A 22,692-nucleotide genomic window follows, 5' to 3' on the forward strand; every position below is an offset into this window, starting at 1 on the left:
AATGTGTTATCTATACATCTTAGCCCATTTAGAGATAATTTTATCTTAACTGTTCACAATAACAGTAATTTTGCAAACTTTTACATGCCACTATACAGTATATATATATATATATATGAATGGCATTTACTATGTATTCCAGTAACAATAATTCCCATGTTTCTATTCTATCAATGCTAAATGTACACTATTGTTCTGATAAAGAATAATGCACTTCGGTCTAATGCCTGAAAAGATATTGAAAACTTTTATTAAACTAGCAGACGCACAATGGAGGAAAGAACGACATGCTCATAGCTCATATTTAATAATCTCTTTTTTTTTCTCACATTTTTCTGCACTGTTAAAATCTAATGAATCAGTATTGTGCCGATTTCACAAAAGGTCTAACATAGGAAGCAGGATGAAGGTTCGGAGTGGGAGGAGATCAGACTTTGTTATTCTTCGTAGCGTAACGAGATGATTGATAACACAAGATGCATTAACGAAACTTAATTACAAAGAAGGACATGAGTTATTAGATAGGACCCCAATATCTAATGAATGAGAGGTTAGCTGCCAATAGGGGCTTCTATAGTATATGTATCCATAGCAATGGGAAGCCTGCAGCAGCAGCTAGTCTGCAGACCCCTGTCTCTTTAGGGAGGTAGCAGTGCGCTCTGCATTGACGTTGGTGAGTCAGACAGCTAAATGAAGGGAAGAAATTCGGTGTTGTGAATAAGATGGGGAGGAGATCCCTCGGCTCGTACCACTAGCTCCCTCCTCAGTATCTCTAGAAGGTAGCGAGAGGACCAGGAACACTTCTTTGGGATTCTAAACATCATCTGCTCCTTTTCCAAGGTTGATATGCATCCAACGGAATAAAAAAAAGCTGGGGAATGAACGTTAAAGTTTACGGATAAATTAACAAGAGGAGATTTTATCTACCATAATAATCATTATCTGCAATAAAGTAACAAGAAAGTTTGCAATACTTGGAAAGGAGGTGAGCCGACAGGGAAAGGGACCCTAAAAGCATGATCTATGACCGGTCTACTGGATCTCAGAGGTTCGCTGCGGGCAAGGAGACGTGTGGATATGTTGCGGTGTGATCACTAAAGACACCAGCAGCACAGACCACGGCTTCTTATATCGGTGACTGCAGGATTGCAGGGAGACAGCAGTTCAGCACTGGAACAGTGGACAGCGCTGTCATCCAAAGCAGCCAGTGGACTCCTCACAGCACAATGGAAGGTGAGAGTATGAGGCTGTATTCTCAAACTACAAGATAGTCATTTTAATGATTTTTTTTTCTTATATTAGCTATTGCTTTGCACAGATTCAATATGAGAAAACTCTCTCCAGGGCTTTAATTTCTGAGTCCTAGACAGCGCTGTGAGCTGTAGTAGCATTTATCCCCCAAAAGACTTGTCTTATATTGGAGACCCTTATCAGGCACAGCAGTACCTCTCCCTACACAGGAGGTAGGATTAGACTTATCGGTGCGCTGCTTCTGCACATACCTGATATGGATCGAAAGTCCATTTCATCTGGAAAACTTCAGATTTTCTTCTTACCGTTGTTTTATTTATTTATTTTTTTTATTAAGGAATTAATGTAAAATGGGTTAATAATGGTTAATCTTAGTGCTAATGATGCATTCTTCTGAGATTAAAATATTAAAAAGTAAGGCTGAGGTCCTGTTATTTTCTTTAAGACACTTTCATAATTCTCACTGCAGAGATGGACGGGTCTGTGGACTATATCCAATATTCTTGACCTTGCTGTTAACATACATTATTATCAGGTTTACCATAAGTAAAAATAAGCATCAATATAGCGATAATGCTATTTTATTATATAAACACCAAGCCAACTGTTGCTATCGGGAGGCTGCAGATATAAAGAAAATGAATGAAATTAGTGTACGTGTAAAAAAGATATGTAGCTTACCTCCAACTTACTGGACATTAGTAGAAATAACAGTGATGTCAGAAATAGCAGTGCCAGACTACAAACATGGCTCAGCTGCATCTGTGCTGAAAATCTGGTAAAACCTCTTTATTCTTGCTTTTAATTAGACAGGTGGAGCTGTAAGGCAATTAAAAGGATATACTAAGTTCACAAGAGATATTGCTGCATGTTTTCTTGTGATGTGGCACATTTATTAGTCTCTAAACCTCTTAAAAAACACATCAGCCCTTTGGAGTACCCTTATTATTTGTGCTATAGTATGTACTGGTGTACACATATGTAATGGAAAAAAAAGAATGGATACCTACAGGTTTGTATCTGTGCACTAGCAAAATACTGAATATTTAAATAATTAACAGCAAATTGACAAAATATGATTCTTTCAACTAGCTGAATATGAAAGTCTCACTTAAAGTGAACCTGTCAGCAGGATTATGCTCGGTAAACTACAGACAGTGTCAGGCTGGCGCCGTTATACTGATTACAGTGATTCCTTATTATGAGACCTTGGATGATGAAATCCGTCTTGTGGTCGTTGTTTAATCTGTATTTGTAGTTTTCAGTCAATGATATACATATGCATATGGAGCATGAGCATATCGTTAACTGAAAACTACACATAAAGATTAAACAACAACCACAAGACAGATTTCATCAACCAAGGTATCAATGTTTTTTTTTTTTCTAATTAGTAATTTTTTTTTCATATAACAATCTTTATTAAAAAATATATTGTTTTTATTTTGGCCCCTGGGACGTTTTTAGACTTGTACTTAGTGGGGTATTTTTAGGTTGTGTGTCCAGCAGCACAGAGCTCTGCAGTCTCCTTTTTCCCTGGTATGGTGGTGGGGCTAGTACTCTTCCTTGATTGACAGTTTTTTTCTCCATAGTCCTACCATTGAGCTTATGCTACTGTGATGCATTAATAGTCTCTCTTTGCATATTTTGAAGTGCAGACTGTTATCGTCATATTTAAATGCCAATGATGGGATTTTTGTTATGCAAAACTGAGAGGAAAGCAAGCAACTAACGGCTGTATAGATATGAATTGGCTAGAGAGAGCTGACTGGGATTTCTGACTGGGATTATTTTCGCACTAACTAAAGTAATTTAGAGATGAGAATACTCCTCTAATGTTTTTGCAAGAAAAACACATGTACATTAGCAGCAATAGATGGCCTCAGACTGTATTTTTTGTATTGAAGCATCTAATGTGCATGTGAAAAGGTTTTTCTGAAGGGAGCTGCAACATCACCTATTTGAATGGTGGATTCTGTGTTATCAGCTGTTTATAGAGATGTTATCTGTCATTAAAATCCTGTTTCAAACAATAAGCCTGCTGAAAACTTTTCCTTAGGGAAAAGGAAGAATTAGTTCAAAATAAGCTTAGTGGACAGTGTGAAAATTACAAGATTAATAATTTTGCTTTTAATATAGATCATAATATGAAATCGCTTTTTTTCCTGTTTTCTTTTAAGCTTTGTCAATCTATTTTATAGCTTATGCACATGGACTAGAAAAGCCATATAGTGAACAAGTTGTTCCTTCACATCAAGCAGCAAATGTCATAATCCCCATCAATAGTCCACGACAATATCCATAACATTTTGACTGCACTACATTTGGGCAAAGTAAGACATTCTCCCTGAATGGTGCACATCCTAAGTTTGACTGATCAAAATGTAAAAAATATATACCTTCTTCAAGATGATGGGGCCTATGATGATTGGAGTGTCTGGGCATTTCAATAGATCTTATGTTGTGTAGGAGAGTACGGAGGTATGGTCCTGGATGGTAGATAAGTGTAGGTAATGTAAGCTGTACTAGTAACACTAGGTTACTGAGAGGATTTAATGTTACTGGTTATTGAGTCTGGGATTTTTGAGTAACCTAAAGAACCTGGCTAGGAAAAGTAGATCCTATGATTCAGTCGGTGATATACAGGCTATCAGCAGCAAGATTAGCTCAGCAGAGTGGAGTGTGCTGAGAATGGAGAAAGGTAAAGCTGCTTGTTATCCTGCTCTGAAAAGAGAGGTGTGCTCGAGCCAGAGAGGTGTTTGTTTGGTGAACACATTGAATACAAGTGTGAACTGCTGCTGGGAATACGGAGGTTGATTAGGCTGCTAAATTTAAGGTGTTTCATTCTGCTTATGTTATCCATTGATAAGGCTGCTTTTGTTTTGGAGCTATAAAGTTTATCATTGACAATAAACTACAGGCTGGTTTAATATAAAATCTTGTGCTACATGTATCCAAGTGGCTACCCAAGAGTGTGAACCCCTACAATGGGGAACACTCCCTTCAGGCTTTGCAGAAGCATAATTTACTGCCTGAGAACTGCATGATTTGTGAAGTTGCAATGCAATGGATTTCTTTGATGCATACATTGTACATTGGTATATCTGTACAAGGAACAAAAAGCAGTGACTGATTATATCTTACAATAAACTGGAGCTTGTGTAACCTTGAAATCTGTCATTTATGGCTTATTTGTTTATTGGAAGCCTCAGACATTGTCTTATGCAGTAGGGTATGAAGTAAGTAAAGGAGGAGTAGGTGCATCGGGAGGGAACACAGAGTTATCCAATGCACAGTCAGGTGATGAGGCTGCCAGGCACTATGAAATGTACAATGACATTAGCGATAATGACTAATTGTCACAGCAAAGGGGGTTGGAAAATGAAACAACAGGGACTTGGGCTGCCTTAGAGAGTATTGCAAACTGCATGCCTAATTAACTGGAAACTGACATGAATATTGATAACTTCAAGCAAAGGTGTGATTATTGGATATTGGATAGCCTCTGCTTTTAAACCCTTTCGATAAAAGAAAAATGGGGGATTGACAGGAAAACCCCTCTTTGCATCCCGCAGCATCAATGCTCCCCTGCCTGCGCCAGTTTTACCACTCTAACAAATAACTGAAGCAGCAATTACATTTTATATGACCTTATCATATGATTTATTAGCCATTATGCCAACCTAACTCCCAAAGATGCCATGAGTAGAGTTGAGCGACCTTGACCTTTTTAGAGTCGAGCCGGGTTTCGTGAAACCCGACTATCTCAAAAGTTGGGTCGAGTGAAATCGGCCGATTATGACGTAAAGTCGGGATCGACCGAAACACGAAACCCAATGCAAGTCAATGGGGCAGCATAGTCGGCAGTGAGTGGGGGCCAGGAAAACACCTAGAGTGCCCATTTTAATGTCAAAACCATCCATTCTTCTTAATGAAGCTTGTCAAGCGTAATTTACCTTATAATAATTGGAAGGCATTTGAAATTGGGGGTCATTTGGCTAAAGTTGTGGTGGGTAGGGCTGGTTCAAGTAATTAGTGGGCCCAGGAAATCTGGACCACGTCACGGCAGTGGAGCAGGGAGAGGTAAGTATTTCAACTTTGCAAGTGCTGTGAACCTGAGCAAGCAGGGGGGGCCCACTCGTTGGCATTGGCACTGGCACAGGGCCCCTCAAAGTACAGCGGTGTGTTTGCACGGCGGGGGCGCCTCCCACCGGCAGCAACACTTTTGCGTACTATGAGAGGCCCTGTGCCAGTGACGTCGCCAACTAGTATTCCTCCCCCCACCTGATGAAGGAACCTGCACTTTCATCTGCACCTTCCTCTTTGTCCCCGTGTAAGGTGGTATGGTATGCGGGAAGAGCAACCTGACTTTCAGCAGGGTCACAATGTTGTTGTGTAGCGTGCACGGGGAATGTAGCGTTATGGGTCAATGTACCAGCAGACTCATCTATCACTGGCTGGGCAATGGGCAGGATGAGGAGGAAACACAGATATAGGCCCAAAGAATAAATGCTAAATGCAGTTCAAAATTGGTAACACAGGAATAACCAGGGGGCATTGCAGTGGAGGACAACTGGAATGAGAGGCAGACACCGATAGTAGGCCCCAACCCAACTAGTAGGCCAAATGCAGTCTAACATTAACAACTACTTAATGAGCGCCTGAAAACGGAATTTCAGGACAGGAAACCAGGAGAACAGCAAGGAGCGGCAGACACTGTTAGTAGTCCCCAAACCAACTAATACGCCAAATGCAGTTGTTCCATTTAACCACAATTTAACGAGAGCCTGAAGATAGAAGCTCAGGAAAGGCAACCTGGAGAACACCTTGGAGTGTAACACACCATCTCTCTCCACCCGATACCCATTTTGTAGGCCTAATGCAGTGTAGTTTTCTACAACTACTAAACGAGAGTCGGAAGACCGAAGCAATGGCAAGGAAACCTGGGGAACACCTTGCAGTGTAACACACCATCTCTCTCCACCTGATACCCATTTTGTAGGCCTAATGCAGTGTAGTTTTCTACAACTACTAAACGAGAGTCGGAAGACCGAAGCAATGGCAAGGAAACCTGGGGAACAACTTGGAGTGTAACACACCATCTCTCTCCACCCGATACCCATTTTGTAGGCCTAATGCAGTGTAGTTTTCTACAACTACTAAACGAGAGTCGGAAGACCGAAGCAATGGCAAGGAAACCTGGGGAACACCTTGGAGTGTAACACACCATCTCTCTCCACCCCATACCCAATTTGTAGGCCTAATGCAGCCTACTTTCCGACAACTACTAAACGAGAGCATGAAGATCGAAGCTCAGGAAAGGCAACCTGGGGAACACCTTGGAGTGTAACACACCCTCTCTCTACACCACGGAAGGGCTGATTCTTAGGAAGGAAGGCTGTCGGAAAGAAGCAGGGCGCGTCCGAGGGTGATTATATTCTTATTAGGTATATACTCACCCTCGGATGCGCCCTGCTTCTTTATTTGTAATGAATGTTTATTTGCAATATGGTTTTGACTTACTCTATTTTTTTGGTAAATAATGATTTTATTATTTTCATTGTTTTGCATCTTCTTGGCAATAATATAAAGAAGACGCGACAGGACAACACTCGGTGGATGCCATATCTGTGTTTTAAATTGAAAAAAACTTTCAGTTAACTACTTGCAGGAGAAAGTTATTGTAGCTGGTGGCCATTTTTAGTACTGTACCAGATTTTTGTTGTATGTGTTTGTTTTTAATGTTAAAATGTCTGCATTTGATATCTCTCCAGTATTTTCTTTTTTATAAGCAAAATACTTATTTTTATATTTTCTGATGTTGGTTCAAGGGGTACACGGGCAGCAGTAGACAGGTCAGTGGAGGCCTAGTGGAAGGAGGGACCGCAGACAGGCTTCGAAGCCCTAACATAATAAATTGGGCTGGCTGTAGGCAATTTAAAATTGGTTCCAGGGGAACCCGGGCAGCAGTAGACAGGTCAGTGGAGGCCTAGTGGAAGGAGGGACCGCAGACAGGCTTCGAAGCCCTAACATAATAAATTGGGCTGGCTGTAGGCAATTTAAAATTGGTTCCAGGGGAACACGGGCGGCAGTAGACAGGTCAGTGGAGGCCTAGTGGAAGGAGGGACCGCAGACAGGCTTCGAAGCCCTAACATAATAAATTGGGCTGGCTGTAGGCAATTTAAAATTGGTTCCAGGGGAACACGGGCGGCAGTAGACAGGTCAGTGGAGGCCTAGTAGAAGGAGGGACCGCAGACAGGCTTCGAAGCCCTAACATAATAAATTGGGCTGGCTGTAGGCAATTTAAAATTGGTTCCAGGGGAACACGGGCGGCAGTAGCCAGGTCAGTGTAGTAGTAGTGGAAAGAACGGGCCGCAGACAGGCTTCGAAGGCCTAACATAACAAAAATTGGGCTGTAGGCAATTTAAAATTGGTTCCAGGGGAACACGGGCAGCAGTAGACAGGTCAGTGGAGGCCTAGTGGAAGGAGTGACCGCAGACAGGCTTCGAAGGTCTAACATAAGAAAAATGTCAATACAATGGTATTGACAGTGCCAGGCATTGAAGGATGTCAGCGCATAGACTAAACATTGGTGGAGCTGTGAGAGAAAATTTTGCAAGTGGTAGAGCACTGTTTGACCTGGGGGGGGGGGGACTGTCTTGTGGCCGGCGGTACAGGCCCAGGGCCCCTCATATTACAACGGTGTGTCTGACGTTGGGTGCGCACCACCACCGCCAGACACTTTATTGTACTATGAGGGACCTAGTGGCAGTGCCGTCGACCAAAAGCGGGCACACCCACCTCTTCAGACAAACAGTACTCTCACGGGTGCTGGCGCCAAGTGGCGATACCACGGCCCCGTGTGGGGACTTTTGCCATTTAGGGAGGTGTTAACATGTCGGATGCTGGACAATCAGGTGCTGCAAATTACGAGATTGGAAAAGTCGTTCAGAATAGTCCACAGGCAAGACCTTTACATAGGAAAGCTAGGTGTCAGCCGGGCAAGGTGGGGCAAAAGATTTCGAAATCCAGTTGTGGTTCATTTTAATGAAGGTTAGATCATCTACATTTTGGGTAACCAGACGAGTCCTTTTTTCTGTTAGTATTGAACCTGCAGCACTGAATACTCTTTCTGATAGGACACTAGCTGCCGGGCAAGCAAGCTCCTGCAATGCATATTCTGCCAATTCTGGCCAGGTGTCTAATTTTGATGCCCAGTAATCAAATGGGAATGACGGTTGAGGGAGAACGTCAATAAGGGATGAAAAATAGTTAGTAACCATACTGGACAAATGTTGTCTCCTGTCACTTTGAATTGATGCTGCAGTACCTGTCCTGTCTGCGGTCATAGCAAAATCACTCCACAACCTGGTCAGAAAACCCCTCTGGCCAACGCCACTTCTGATTTCTGCCCCTCTAACACCTCTGGTCTGCTGGCCCCTGCAGCTCGTGTTAGAACGATCACGGGCGCTGTGTGCAGGGAATGCCAGAAGCAAACGGTCAATAAGAGTTGATTGTTTGGTTGCTAATATTAGTTCCAAGTTCTCATGTGGCATTATATTTTGCAATTTGCCTTTATAGCGAGGATCAAGGAGGCAGGCCAACCAGTAATCGTCATCGTTCATCATTTTTGTTATGCGTGTGTCCCTTTTGAGGATACGTAAGGCATAATCCGCCATGTGGCCCAAAGTTCCAGTTCTCAAATCTGTGGTTGTGCTTGGTTGAGGGGCAGTTTCAGGCAAATCCACGTCACTTGTGTCCCTCCAAAAACCAGAACCCGGCCTTGCCGCGCCAACAATTTCCAGTGGCCCCGGAAAAGCTTCCTCATTAAAAATATAATCATCCCCATCATCCTCCTCGTCCTCCTCCTCCTGTTCGCCCGTTACCTCGTCCTGTACACTGCCCTGGCCAGACAATGGCTGACTGTCATCAAGGCTTTCCTCTTCCTCAGCTGCAGACGCCTGATCCTTTATGTGCGTCAAACTTTGCATCAGCAGACGCATTAGGGGGATGCTCATGCTTATTATGGCGTTGTCTGCACTAACCAGCCGTGTGCATTCCTCAAAACACTGAAGGACTTGACACATGTCTTGAATCTTCGACCACTGCACACCTGACAACTCCATGTCTGCCATCCTACTGCCTGCCCGTGTATGTGTATCCTCCCACAAAAACATAACAGCCCGCCTCTGTTCACACAGTCTCTGAAGCATGTGCAGTGTTGAGTTCCACCTTGTTGCAACGTCTATGATTAGGCGATGCTGGGGAAGGTTCAAAGAACGCTGATAGGTCTGCATACGGCTGGAGTGTACGGGCGAACGGCGGATATGTGAGCAAAGTCCACGCAATTTGAGGAGCAGGTCGGATAACCCCGGATAACTTTTCAGGAAGCACTGCACCACCAGGTTTAAGGTGTGAGCCAGGCAAGGAATGTGTTTCAGTTGGGAAAGGGAGATGGCAGCCATGAAATTCCTTCCGTTATCACTCACTACCTTGCCTGCCTCAAGATCTACAGTGCCCAGCCACGACTGCGTTTCTTTCTGCAAGAACTCGGACAGAACTTCAGCGGTGTGTCTGTTGTCGCCCAAACACTTCATAGCCAATACAGCCTGCTGACGTTTGCCAGTAGCTGCCCCATAATGGGAGACCTGGTGTGCAACAGTGGCAGCTGCGGATGGAGTGGTTGTGCGACTGCGGTCTGTGGACGAGGTCTCGCTTCTGCAGGAGGACGAGGAGGAGGAGGAGGGGGTGCGAACGGCTACAGCCAACTGTTTCCTAGACCGTGGGCTAGGCAGAACTGTCCCAAACTTGCTGTCCCCTGTGGACCCTGCATCCACCACATTTACCCAGTGTGCTGTGATGGACACGTAACGTCCCTGGCCATGCCTACTGGTCCATGCATCTGTTGTCAGGTGCACCTTTGTGCTCACACATTGCCTGAGTGCATGGACGATGCGCTCTTTAACATGCTGGTGGAGGGCTGGGATGGCTTTTCTGGAAAAAAAGTGTCGACTGGGTAGCTCGTAGCGTGGTACAGCGTAGTCCATCAGGGCTTTGAAAGCTTCGCTTTCAACTAACCGGTAGGGCATCATCTCTAACGAGAGTAGTCTAGCTATGTGGGCGTTCAAACCCTGTGTACGCGGATGCGAGGCTAAGTACTTCCTTTTTCTAACCATAGTCTCATGTAGGGTGAGCTGGACTGGAGAGCTGGAGATCGTGGAACTAGCGGGGGTGCCGGTGGACATGGCAGACTGAGAGACGGTGGGAGATGGTATTGTTGCCGCCGGTGCCCTAGATGCAGTGTTTCCTACTACGAAACTGGTGATTCCCTGACCCTGACTGCTTTGGCCTGGCAAAGAAACCTGCACAGATACTGCAGGTGGTGCAGAAAATGGTGGCCCTACACTGCCGGAAGGGATGTTGCGTTGATGACTAGCTTCATTGGCCGAGGGTGCTACAACCTTAAGGGACGTTTGGTAGTTAGTCCAAGCTTGCAAATGGATGGTGGTTAAATGTGTATGCATGCAACTTGTATTGAGACTTTTCAGATTCTGCCCTCTGCTTAAGGTAGTTGAACATTTTTGACAGATGACTTTGCGCTGATCAATTGGATGTTGTTTAAAAAAATGCCAGACTGCACTCTTTCTAGCATCGGATACCTTTTCAGGCATTGCAGACTGAGCTTTAACCGGATGGCCACGCTGTCCTCCAACAGGTTTTGACTTTGCCACGTGTTTTGGGCAAGATACGGGCCCGGCAGATGGAACCTGTTGCGATGTTGATGCCTGCTGCGGCCCCTCCTCCTCCGCTTCAGAACTGCTGCCGCCTGCGCCCTGTTCCCCCAATGGCTGCCAATCGGGGTCAAGAACTGGGTCATCTATTACCTCTTCTTGTAGCTCGTGTGCAACTTCGTCTGTGTCACCGTGTCGGTCGGTGGTATAGCGTTCGTGATGGGGCAACATAGTCTCATCAGGGTCTGATTCTTGATCATTACCCTGCGAGGGCAATGTTGTGGTCTGAGTCAAAGGACCAGCATAGTAGTCTGGCTGTGGCTGTGCATCAGTGCACTCCATGTCAGATTCAACTTGTAATGGGCATGGACTGTTAACTGCTTCACTTTCTAAGCCAGGGACGGTATGTGTAAAGAGCTCCATGGAGTAACCCGTTGTGTCGCCTGCTGCATTCTTCTCTGTTGTTGTTTTTGCTGAAGAGGACAAGGAAGCGACTTGTCCCTGACCGTGAACATCCACTAACGACGCGCTGCTTTTACTTTTACCAGTTTCACGAGAGGAGGCAAAAGAGCTAGAGGCTGAGTCAGCAAGATAAGCCAAAACTTGCTCTTGCTGCTCCGGCTTTAAAAGCGGTTTTCCTACTCCCAGAAAAGGGAGCGTTCGAGGCCTTGTGTAGCCAGACGACGAACCTGGCTCCACAGCTCCAGACTTAGGTGCAATATTTTTTTTCCCACGACCACCTGATGCTCCACCACTACCACTACCCTCATTACCAGCTGACAATGAACGCCCCCGGCCACGACCTCTTCCACCAGACTTCCTCATTTTTTTAAAAACGTTACCAAACTAACGGTATTTGTTGCTGTCACACAACTTACACGGTGAGCTATAACTTCAGTATGATTTAGCTACCCCTTTACAGGTGGGTGAGACCACAATGAAAATCAGGCACAATGTTACACACTCTGTTGTTGGTGGCAATAAATGGGAGAGATGCCACACACGCAGGACTGTCACTGAAGCGCAAATGTAAATATTAATCTCCCACTGATTTGTTTTGTTTTTTTTTAACAGGGAGACTTTAGAAAAAAAAAAATAATTAAAAAAAATGATTTTTTAAGGAAGAATTTATAAACCAAATAAAATGAAATGATTGTTTCAGGGAGAATTTAGAAAACAAATAAAAAAAAATAGGCTTTCTATGGCCCACTGAGTGAGAGAGGACGCACACAGGAGTCAGGAGTGGCACACAAGCCCAGAGGCCAATATTTATCTCCCACCGATTGATTTAGTGATTTTTTCAGGTAGATTTTGGAACCCAAATCAAGCAAAAAAATTAATAGGCTTTCTATGGCCCACAATTGGAGAGAGAGAGATGGCACACCCAGGAGTCAAGACTGGCACACAAGCAGAAAGGGCAATATTAATCTCCCACTGATTTGATTTTTTTTTTTTTGTTTCAGGGAGACTTTAGAAAAAAAAAAATACAAAAAAAATGATTTTTTCAGGAATAATTTAGAAACCAAATAAAATAAAATGATTTTTTCAGGGAGAATTTAGAAAACAAATAAAAAAAAAATAGGCTTTCTATGGCCCACTGAGTGAGAGATGACGCACACAGGAGTCAGGAGTGGCACACAAGCCCTGAGGCCAATATTTTTCTCCCACTGATTGATGTTGTGATTTTTTCAGGTAGAATTTAGAACCCAAATCAAGCAAAAAAATTAATAGGCTTTCTATGGCCCACTGAGTGAGAGATGGCACACACAGGAGTCAGGAGTGGCACACAAGCCCTGAGGCCAATATTTTTCTCCCACTGATTGATGTTGTGATTTTTTCAGGTAGATTTTGGAACCCAAATCAAGCAAAAAAATAAATAGGCTTTCTATGGCCCACTGAGTGAGAGATGGCACACACAGGAGTAAGGAGTGGCACACAAGCCCTGAGGCCAATATTTTTCTCCCACTGATTGATGTAGTGATTTTTTCAGGTAGATTTTAGAACCCAAATCAAGCAAAAAAATAAATAGGCTTTCTATGGCCCACTGAGTGAGAGATGACACAGACAGGGATGGCACTCTAGCAGAAATGCCAATCTTAATCTCCCACAAAAAAAAAAAAAAGGAACTGTCCTTCAATTACTATCTCCCTGCAGTAATCTCAGCCAGGTATGGCAGGCAGCAATAAGGAGTGGACTGATGCACAAATTAAATAAAAAGTGTGGACAAACAAACAAGATAGCTGTGCAGAAAGGAAGGAACAAGAGGATTTGTGCTTTGAAAAAAGCAGTTGGTTTGCACAGCGGCGTACACACAGCAATGCAGCTATCAGGGAGCCTTCTAGGGCAGCCCAATGAGCTACAGCGCTGAGGAAAAAAAAAAATGTAGCTTCCACTATCCCTGCACACCGAAGGTGGTGTTGGGCAGTGGAAATCGCTACAGCACAAGCGGTTTGGTGGTTAATGGACCCTGCCTAACGCTATCCCTGCTTCTGACGAAGCGGCAGCAACCTCTCCCTAAGCTCAGATCAGCAGCAGTAACATGGCGGTCGGCGGGAACGCCCCTTTATAGCCCCTGTGACGCCGCGGACAGCAAGCCAATCACTGCAATGCCCTTCTCTAAGATGGTGGGGACCAGGACCTATGTCATCACGCTGCCCACACTCTGCGTTTACCTTCATTGGCTGAGAAATGGCGCTTTTCGCGTCATTGAAACGCGACTTTGGCGCGAAAGTCGCGTACCGCATGGCCGACCCCGCACAGGGGTCGGATCGGGTTTCATGAAACCCGACTTTGCCAAAAGTCGGCGACTTTTGAAAATGAACGACCCGTTTCGCTCAACCCTAGCCATGAGCCCTGACCCCTATGTACTTCTGGGTGAGAAAATTGAACCAAGACCTGTCCCAGTTTTTCATGGGTGTACAGTGTTGTCCAGAATTCAGAGAGGGCATTTAGCACTGCAGGAGGCTTTGCCATGCCCAAGCGGACCAGATGGTCCTCCAAATGTGGAAAACTTTACATTTTTAAAAATGAATCAGGTCTAGAGCAATGAGAATTTTCATTCTTCTTCGAATTATGGCAATGATCATATAAACCAAAGCTTCTGCCGGCCTGTTCATTATGTTCTATACTATCCTGAGGATAGGAAAGAGATGTAACAAACAACTGCTGCCCCTCAAAGACAAATTTCAAAGAGCTGAAGTTAAATTATATGATATCGAAAGCTTCCAACGAGTCTCAGTCTCTCATGGTGAAGCAGAGTTAAAGAGAGAAAAACGTAGACATGGCCATGCAGTACCCCAACATTGCAAGATGACTCTGCTGCCTTTTATGGGGATTTGGGGGGCCATTTTCCAGCATAGAAGCTTCCGTAGAAATCATTGCCCAATGAAGCAAAACATATACATAAATTTATGCAAAGTGAATCAGCCAAAGAGAAATCTAAACCAAAACAATAATTGGTGTGAATACCCCTTGCTTTCAAAACTGGACCAATTGTTCCAGACACACATGCACAGGTTTTGTTTGTTTTTATAATTGTAATTTTTGTTAAAGAATAAGAGTCATACATCTGTATAATAAAGAATATATTAGCCGAATATATTAGCAAGTGATATACCCAAAGGATACACACATTAGGATAAAAGTACAATGTATTATATGATAAATGTCATTCGAATTTTTATTTTTTTTAAATGAAAGATATAGAGGAAAAAGGAAGTGGTACCAGTAAGAGAACACTCAACCAAAGGAAACCCATTTTTGTCAACTTCTGTGTATGTTATCAGGCCAAAACCAGGGTATGTGAACTTTTGATCAGGGTCATTTGGATGTTTTGGGTTGTTGTTATGATTTAAAAAGAGAAAACAGTAGTTTGACAATAAATGGCTTCACCCAACCACTAACCATGAGTGGAGAAAAAGTTTTGGTGTTATCATTCATATTCTCTGAGAAAAAAACAAGAAAGGAAAAATTCTGCCGTGGTATATAAACTTTTGAGCACAACTGTAAGTCCTACCTGATAATGCCCAACATGATCCTATGCTTCTAACGTCTCCATACACAATGGTGGTCCATTTTAACCACCCATTTCTTAAAAGATGGCAATTCAGTGACTTTCCTGTGCACAAAGAAAACTGTGTGTTCATCAGTCAGAAAGTGGTTTAAAAAGACTTTTCTTATTCCTAGAGATGGAGCTTTGAATTATGGACAGTAACTTCAGTAACTTCACTTCTAGAGAAGCTTTACTTTTAAGACCAGTGATTAAAGAGCATATTTTAAAGATGTCTTACCAAAAGGGCTGAAGATTGAAGCATGACCACCATATGTGCATCACACTGATTGCATCCATGCTCCACTTCTAGCACACCTCCAGCCGCCGTCTTTCAGGTATCCAGCACCGTGACAATTGTCTTCTGAGTCAAATGACCTCTCTTTAGTCTATAGGGGTCACATTGCACTCGATGTGAGTCATAATTGGCTCTTGCAGTGTAAGCCCATGGGGTGTTAGAACGAGGCCCCATAGGATCACACATAGAGCATAGGTTGATCTGGACAGTCTGAAGAGCGGTGATGTCACTCAGAAGAGGACCAAAACGGCTCTGGATACCGGAGAAGACAGTGAGTATATTAACACACTGTCAGTATATACAGTACAAATATATACAGAAATATATCATATTAATTATAATTGCTTTATATAAATATCAATTGTATCACTTAATATTGAGCCCACACATAAACCCATAACCTCCCCATGTCCAGCCAAACATCCCATACATATGAAAAAAGAAAATAAAAACATATACTCACTTCGTTCCCATTCCCCCGGCGCTCTGCTTCTGTCTCTGGCGCTGACTCTTCGCAGTGCATAGCTGACACAATGAAATGACGTCATCATCTAAGCTGTTTCACACGCTGATTGGTGAAAAACGGGGCCAGCGGTCCCTCCTTCACCAATGCATTCACGGATGTCAGCATCCTCAGGATGCAGACAGTGGGTGAGCAGGAGTGGGCACAGTGTTGTTACTCCCTCTCCCGGAATCCTGAGCATTCACTACCCGTTGAAGTGCAGAGAAGTGTGAAATGGCCGTCATCCACTTTGAGTTGCATTCTGAGCCTGCTACCATGTTTAAACCTTTACAAATAAGGCTAGGTTCACATTGCGTTAATGGGTTAACGCTAACGGACGGCGAAAATGTCGCAATTAACGCCGTGCAACGGGACCGTTAGCGCACCCATTGACAGCAATGTGATTTCTGCCTGTAGCACATCGCTAGCGCATGCCATTTTCGTCACGCGCTAGTGATGTGCCGTTCTTTTGTGAAGGACCTCGGACACTGCAAGCGTCCGAGGTCCGTCCCTCGCTAGTGCAGATTGGGGATCTGCGCTAGCGGGGACGGCGAACGTGGCCCCAAAATAAACATTGCATTAGCGCAATCCGCTAACGCTATGCGCTTAACGGATTGCCCTAACGCAATGTGAACCTAGCCTAAAGGAGAATTTTTTTCTCACATTCCACAAAATTGCTTTTTATAGTTTTGGCACCTGAGATCCCTGCTGCATGGAAGTTTGTACGAAGGCTATGTACAGGGGGAAAATAAAGTATTTAGTCAGCCACCAATTGTGCAAGTTCTCACACTTAAAAAGACGAGAGAGGCCTGTAATTGACATCATAGGTAGACCTCAACTATGAGAGTCAAAATGAGAAAACAAATCCTGAAAATCACCTTGTCTGATTTGGCAAGATTTATTTTGCATATTATGGTGCTAAACAAGTATTTGGTCACCTAAAAACATTCAAGATTTCTGGCTCTCACAGATCTGTAACTTCTTCTTTAAGAGGCTCCTCTTTCCTCCACTCATTACCTGTAGTAATGGCACCTGTTTGAACTTGTTATCAGTATAAAAGACACCTGTCCACAACCTCAGTCACACACCAAACAAAATCTCTCATCTTTTTAATTGGGAGAACTTGCACAAATACTTTTTTTCCCCACTGTAAGAAAATTAAGGCAAGCATATGATGCCTGTTTTCCTTCCAGATTACTTTGATATACCTTACCTACGTAAATAAAATCTTGTATGGGTGCGCATTTATATGCTAGATCTGCAGTTTCAGATAAGGGCTTTTATTGGATCCAAAAATATTGTGATATTTTAATATAAAACACATAAGAAAAATACAATAAAAATTAGTTGCTTGTACTGATAAACTAGTAGTGGTATTTCCATCTTGAGTGCTAAAAATAAGCATATCTAAAAAAAAAAAAAAGGAAGAAAAAACTTTGACCTTTTAGTGCTTTGAGTCCCATTTATTCAATTACTGAAACAGTTTGCCTCGCCACGGACAGTGTACTGGTCAGGTAGGCGCTCTTTGGTTGTAATGTCACAATCTACGGAAAGAGACATTGGTCAAAATTCAACCAATGAGTTTCAGAAAAAACATCTTCCTTCTTCAGGGAGTATGGTTGGTCACACAACATTTGGTTTATTTATATCCATGCTGAGTGTTATTCCTGGTTTTATGAAATCCGTTTTTACATAAATAAAAGGTAAGTATTATCAGTTCATAAATTTAAACAATGGAATTTTGCTGTTTAATCCAGCAGTTTTAATTTATCTGAACCGAACGACCTTTGATATTTGTATTATACAATTCCCCCCTCCAATTTTTTTTTTTAAATCATCCTATTCCCCTAAAGCTTGACATCGATGGCATTGCTGGTTATGATGACCAAAAATTGCGTTGGGAGACGGAAACTAAACCAATGGGAGTCTTGGGCAGGCTGGCAAGCTGCATGCTCGATTTCTTGTGTATTGAAAGGTCTATCATTAGCATCAAGCAAAGGGATGACTGTTGCATAGCCATGCTTTTAGAGCCTTGCTATAAAAGCAAAATGGGGAACTATTTCCCAAGTTTGGAAAGGTAGCCTAAATTGATACCTTACCAGAGTAAGCTGTGTTCCCAGGTCAAAGAAAATAAATAGATTTTACATGTGAATTGGGAATTTAACCCCTTAGTGACGGAGCTAAATTTTTTAAATCTGACCAGTGTCACTTTATGTGGTAATAACTCTGGAACACTTCAACAAATCCCAGTGATTTTGAGACTCTTTTTTCGTGACACATTATCATTTATGATAATGGTAAATTTAGATCGATTTCTTTTGTGTTTATTTATAAAAAAAAAAAAAAAGCATTAAAAATTTGCCAGAAATGTAAAAAGTGCGCAATTGTTAAATTTTTATTGATTATCATTTTAATCCGGATAGTCATACCACAGGAAAACATTAATAAATAACATTTCCCTCATGTCTGCTTTACATCAGCACCATTTGTAAAATGTTATCTTATTTAGTTAGCATTTTAGGAGATTTAAAAATGTAGCAGTAATTTTTCACTTTTTCAAGAAAATTTACAATATTTCTTTTTTAAGGACGTATCCAGGTTTGAAGTGACTTTGGGGTCCTATATATTGGAAACCCCCCAAAAGTGATACCATTTTAATGATTGCATCCCTCAACATATTGAAAACTGCTGTCAGGTAGTTTATTAACCCTTCAGGTGATTTTCAGGAATTAATGCAAAGCGGCATAACAGAAGTAAAGAAATGTATTTTTACCACCTAAATGTCGCTAACTTCTGAACAGTTTACTATAGCTGGCAAACTCTGAGGCTGCTATTTGGCCATCAATTGCCATGGAAAACATCAGGACCACACAATCATGGTCTCTGGGTGCCTATGGGGTTAAATAGGAAGCCCTCACACTCTGTTAATCATTTATATGATGTAATCACTTTTGACAGCAGCATCTAAGGGGTTAAACAGATATAGACGGTGCCAACGATGAACGTGGCTGATGCACCAGTTCTCAGCTATAGTGTACAGTCGACAGCTGCTGGATTGTCACCTGTCGGAGGATGCTATTCTCTTATATGTAACTGTAGGTCATAATGCAGGAACAATTTTACCATTATGACATGCATTTATGTCAAATACTGGGAAGGGGTTAATCATATAGTTAACACACTGCACTACATGTGTAGGATGGTGCATTAGCCTATCATGTCAATGTTCTAATACCAGGTAATCTATTGGACAGGATAGAGTAGCCTTTTCTACATCTCACATGGGGGTATTTCTAGTCATCCAGTTGCTATAGGAGCCCATTGTTACCCCATAATGGTGCTAAGTTGGGAAAGTCTCCTGAGGTGACATAGTCTATGGAACTGTTGAGTCGCCCCGCGGGCCAGGGGTTACTCGGTACTGGGTCCTGCGGTTCACTGGGGGATGTCACGGTGGCTGACCCGGTCCGTGGCCCTGGGACGTCCGTGTAAAAGGGAAAGGTCTTTAAGGGGATAGAGTTTATGTTTGTGACGCCACCTGTGGTATTTGGTCAGGGTGACCGACGCTGCTTTAAGGGTCCCAGGGGCTTCCCGGTGTGTAGATGGTGGTATGGTGAGAGGCGCAGAGAAGAATGAGGACACAAGGTTGCAGTCTCTTTACCTTTACTGAAGACTTCAGCATCCACAGTCCAGGCCACCAGATCACAGGGTAGAGTCTGGCCGGTTTGGAGGCAAGTCCATAGTTCCCTTGTCCAGGTGGAAATCAGTAGCCTTCCCTTGCGCTGTGGTGCTGTAGTCCCTTACTGCCTATGGTTTCACATAAGGGTCTCACAGATGTGGCATTTCGTTCTCTCTGTCCCCCATATAGGATAGGACAAAACCCGTATGACTGGTGACTTGAGCCTGTTTACAGGGTCTCTTAGATAACCCGGCCCTGTAGGTGTCACTGTGCCTCCTGGGTGTAGGTGCGGACAGGTAACCTGCAATTAGCTGTCCTGCCGGTCTCTGAAATAAGGCGTAGAGGTCCTTACTCCCTTGGTGTTCCAGCTACCGGGATTTTGCGCCTCAGAAGGAGACAGCTTGAGTGGGGCTGGTCCCCTTCTGGTATCCTCTCCTTTGCTTCGACTTCCTTCACGCTCTCTGCAATACAAGTCTGCCTTTCAATGTCTCTTTCCGGGAGCTGCAGCTCTGAGGGCATGCACAGCTCCATTAACCTTCTATCCTCCGCAGACTCTGGTCTGGAACTGACAGAACTCCTGTCTGGAGCTCTGCCAGGAACTGACTAACTATCCCTACCGACTACCAGTCATATCTATATGGGAAGTGACCTAATAAATAAGAGCAAAAGCTCCCCCTGGTGGTCTGAAGTGTGAAATGTGTTGCATGTTTGTGATACCTGGATGCGGTAATCCTTCTTTGCCTCCAAACGTAGCATCACTCTCCCCGAGAGGAAAGCAATACCACTGTGACGACCAGGACCCTGGGGCGCCTCACTGTCATCTCAAATGAGAAAAATGTATGCTTGATGCTGTAGATGAATAGACTTGATATAAAGATGATATAGACAACACACAGCCCAGCTATTGTCTGTCATTTATTAGGTTTACAATTCTAAATCAAGGTTTTTATAATTATTCAAATTCTATTGTACTCAGCCAAAGAGGCATCTAATGAACCATAAATCCCATCCCTTCAACTGCTGTCCAGGGTTCAGAAAAGTTACAAATCAGAAAATTAAATGAGACTAAGGCCGGCGTTACAGTAAACGTATGGAAAATCGTTCCGCGTCTCCCTACCGAGAGTTGCACGAGTGTCCTCCGTATGGTCATCCGTGTGTAATTCATTTGCAATGCGATGATGCAATTTTCTCGCACCCATGTTTTCCGCATGACATCCATATGACATGCGTATGGCTCTACATTTCTCATTGCTTTTCCCCATTGAATTTAATGGCCCAATGTGCTGAAATAAAGAAAATGTGTATATTTGTCGCAAGCTAGACGAATGGTCTGTGTGGTATCCGAGTTTTTCTCACACCCAAAGGCTTGCATTGGCGAGTCTTGTATGATATACGTCTATAATCGCAGCATGCTATGATTTTACATGCACGTTGAGTACGCCTGAGAAAAAATATGATGATGAGAGCTGCCTCATAGATTAACATTGGACCGAGTGCTATGCGATGTTTTCTTGCATAGCACTCATCCTTATTCTATGGTAGTGTAACTCTGGCCTTACACCAACACCGGAGCTCCTGCAACCCTTAACCTACTGTCTCCTTCCCCATAATCCTGTAGAATGTAAGCCCGCAAGGGCAGGGTCCTCGCCCCTCTGTATCAGCCCGTCATTGTTAGTTTGTTTACTGTATGTGATATCTGTAACTTGTTTGTAACCCCTTCTCATGTACAGCACCATGGAATCAATGGTGCTATATAAATACATAATAAAAATAATAATAATAATAATGTCACGCTTATGGATCGTGGATCCTCTGCGACACAGACTGTGAAGAGCCTGGACTGGCAAAACTAAGCTGCCACCTGGGTTTTCACTAGAGCCCCTGATTGTGTGGTTAGACTTGAGCCACAGGTGGATGCCAGGCGCTACTCCAAGCCAGAACCTGGAATGACAGCAATGTAGCCTTAGGGTCAAAATAGTAGACACAGAAGCGGAGTCCAAGGAGGAACTGGATTTTGGTAGATCAGATATTATCACTGGTTCAGACCAGTTTCAGGTTCAGGTACCACCGGAGTGGTTTCTTAATCAAGTACCGTAGGTACAATTTCAGATTCAGGTACAACCGGAGCGGTTTCAGGTTCAGGTACCGCAGGTGCAGGTTCAGGCTCAAGGTACAGGTTCAGATATAAACCTACAAAATATCCACTCGTCTAAGGGGAGCATGCCCCTAAGCCTTATCATTTAACCAAAATGAAAGAAAATCTCTAAATCAGAAAAATCCAGAAGGAACTATGGATAATATGATCTAGGTAACATTGATCATAAATAAAGAGAGATAATAAGACATAAGGGGTAAGCTTAGCAAAAATATTCAATTTTATTGAACGTTAAATATCTTACAATGACAATACTGTAAGGTAAGTAAAGAAAAGCAGCTAAAACCGATGTGGGAACAGATGGAAAAAATATATTGCATCAGATAGAACTAGCGCTCCAAACACATATAATACTTAGAATCTCTGCCAGTATGGTATGGAAATGAGGTCAATGATGGAATACATCGGCCTTATTAGTACCAGAATAATCCCTTTAACCCCTTTCTGCCAGCTGACGGAATAGTACGTCAGCTGGCAGATCCCCTGCTTTGAGGTGGGCTCCGGCAGTGAGCCCACCTCAAAGCCGCGACATGTCAGCTGTTTTGTACAGCTGACATGTGCGCTCAATGAGCGCGAGTGGAATCGCGATCCGCCCGCGCCCATTAACTAGTTAAATGGCGCCGTCAAGCGCTGACAGCAGCATTTAACTAGCGCTCCCGGCCGGAAGTGCTCGCACTGCTGACCCCCGTCACATGATCGGGGGTCAGCAGTGCATTGCCATAACAACCAGAGGTCTCCTTGAGACCTCTATGGTTGTTGATGGCCGATTGCTTTGAGCACCACCCTGTGGTCGGCGTTCAAAGCAACCCTGCATTTCTGCTACATAGAGGTGATCTGTGCATCACCTCTATGTAGCAGAGGCGATCGAGTTGTGCATGCTTCTAGCCTCCTATGGAGGCTATTGAAGCATGCCAAAATTTAAAAAAAAAAGTGATTAAAATATATAAAAAAATAAAAAATATATAAAAGTTCAAATCACCCCCCTTTCGCCCCAATCAAAATAAAACAATTAAAAAAAAAATCAAACATAC

The 22,692-nt window shown here is 43.3% G+C and overlaps 1 protein-coding gene across 1 annotated transcript in view; it reads left to right on the top strand.

Moving 5' to 3' along the window:
* The first annotated feature begins 642 nt into the window (after positions 1-642).
* Positions 643-22,692, top strand: part of NPFFR1 (neuropeptide FF receptor 1) — a 302,647-nt gene continuing 280,597 nt past the window's right edge. The window contains exon 1 of the mRNA XM_069755845.1: positions 643-1,233. Coding sequence (XP_069611946.1) covers positions 1,227-1,233 — 7 coding nt within the window. The 5' untranslated portion in view covers positions 643-1,226. The remainder of the gene's footprint in view (positions 1,234-22,692) is intronic.

The sequence above is a fragment of the Ranitomeya imitator genome, chromosome 2 (assembly GCF_032444005.1).
Source record: "Ranitomeya imitator isolate aRanImi1 chromosome 2, aRanImi1.pri, whole genome shotgun sequence".
Taxonomy (NCBI): domain Eukaryota; kingdom Metazoa; phylum Chordata; class Amphibia; order Anura; family Dendrobatidae; genus Ranitomeya; species Ranitomeya imitator.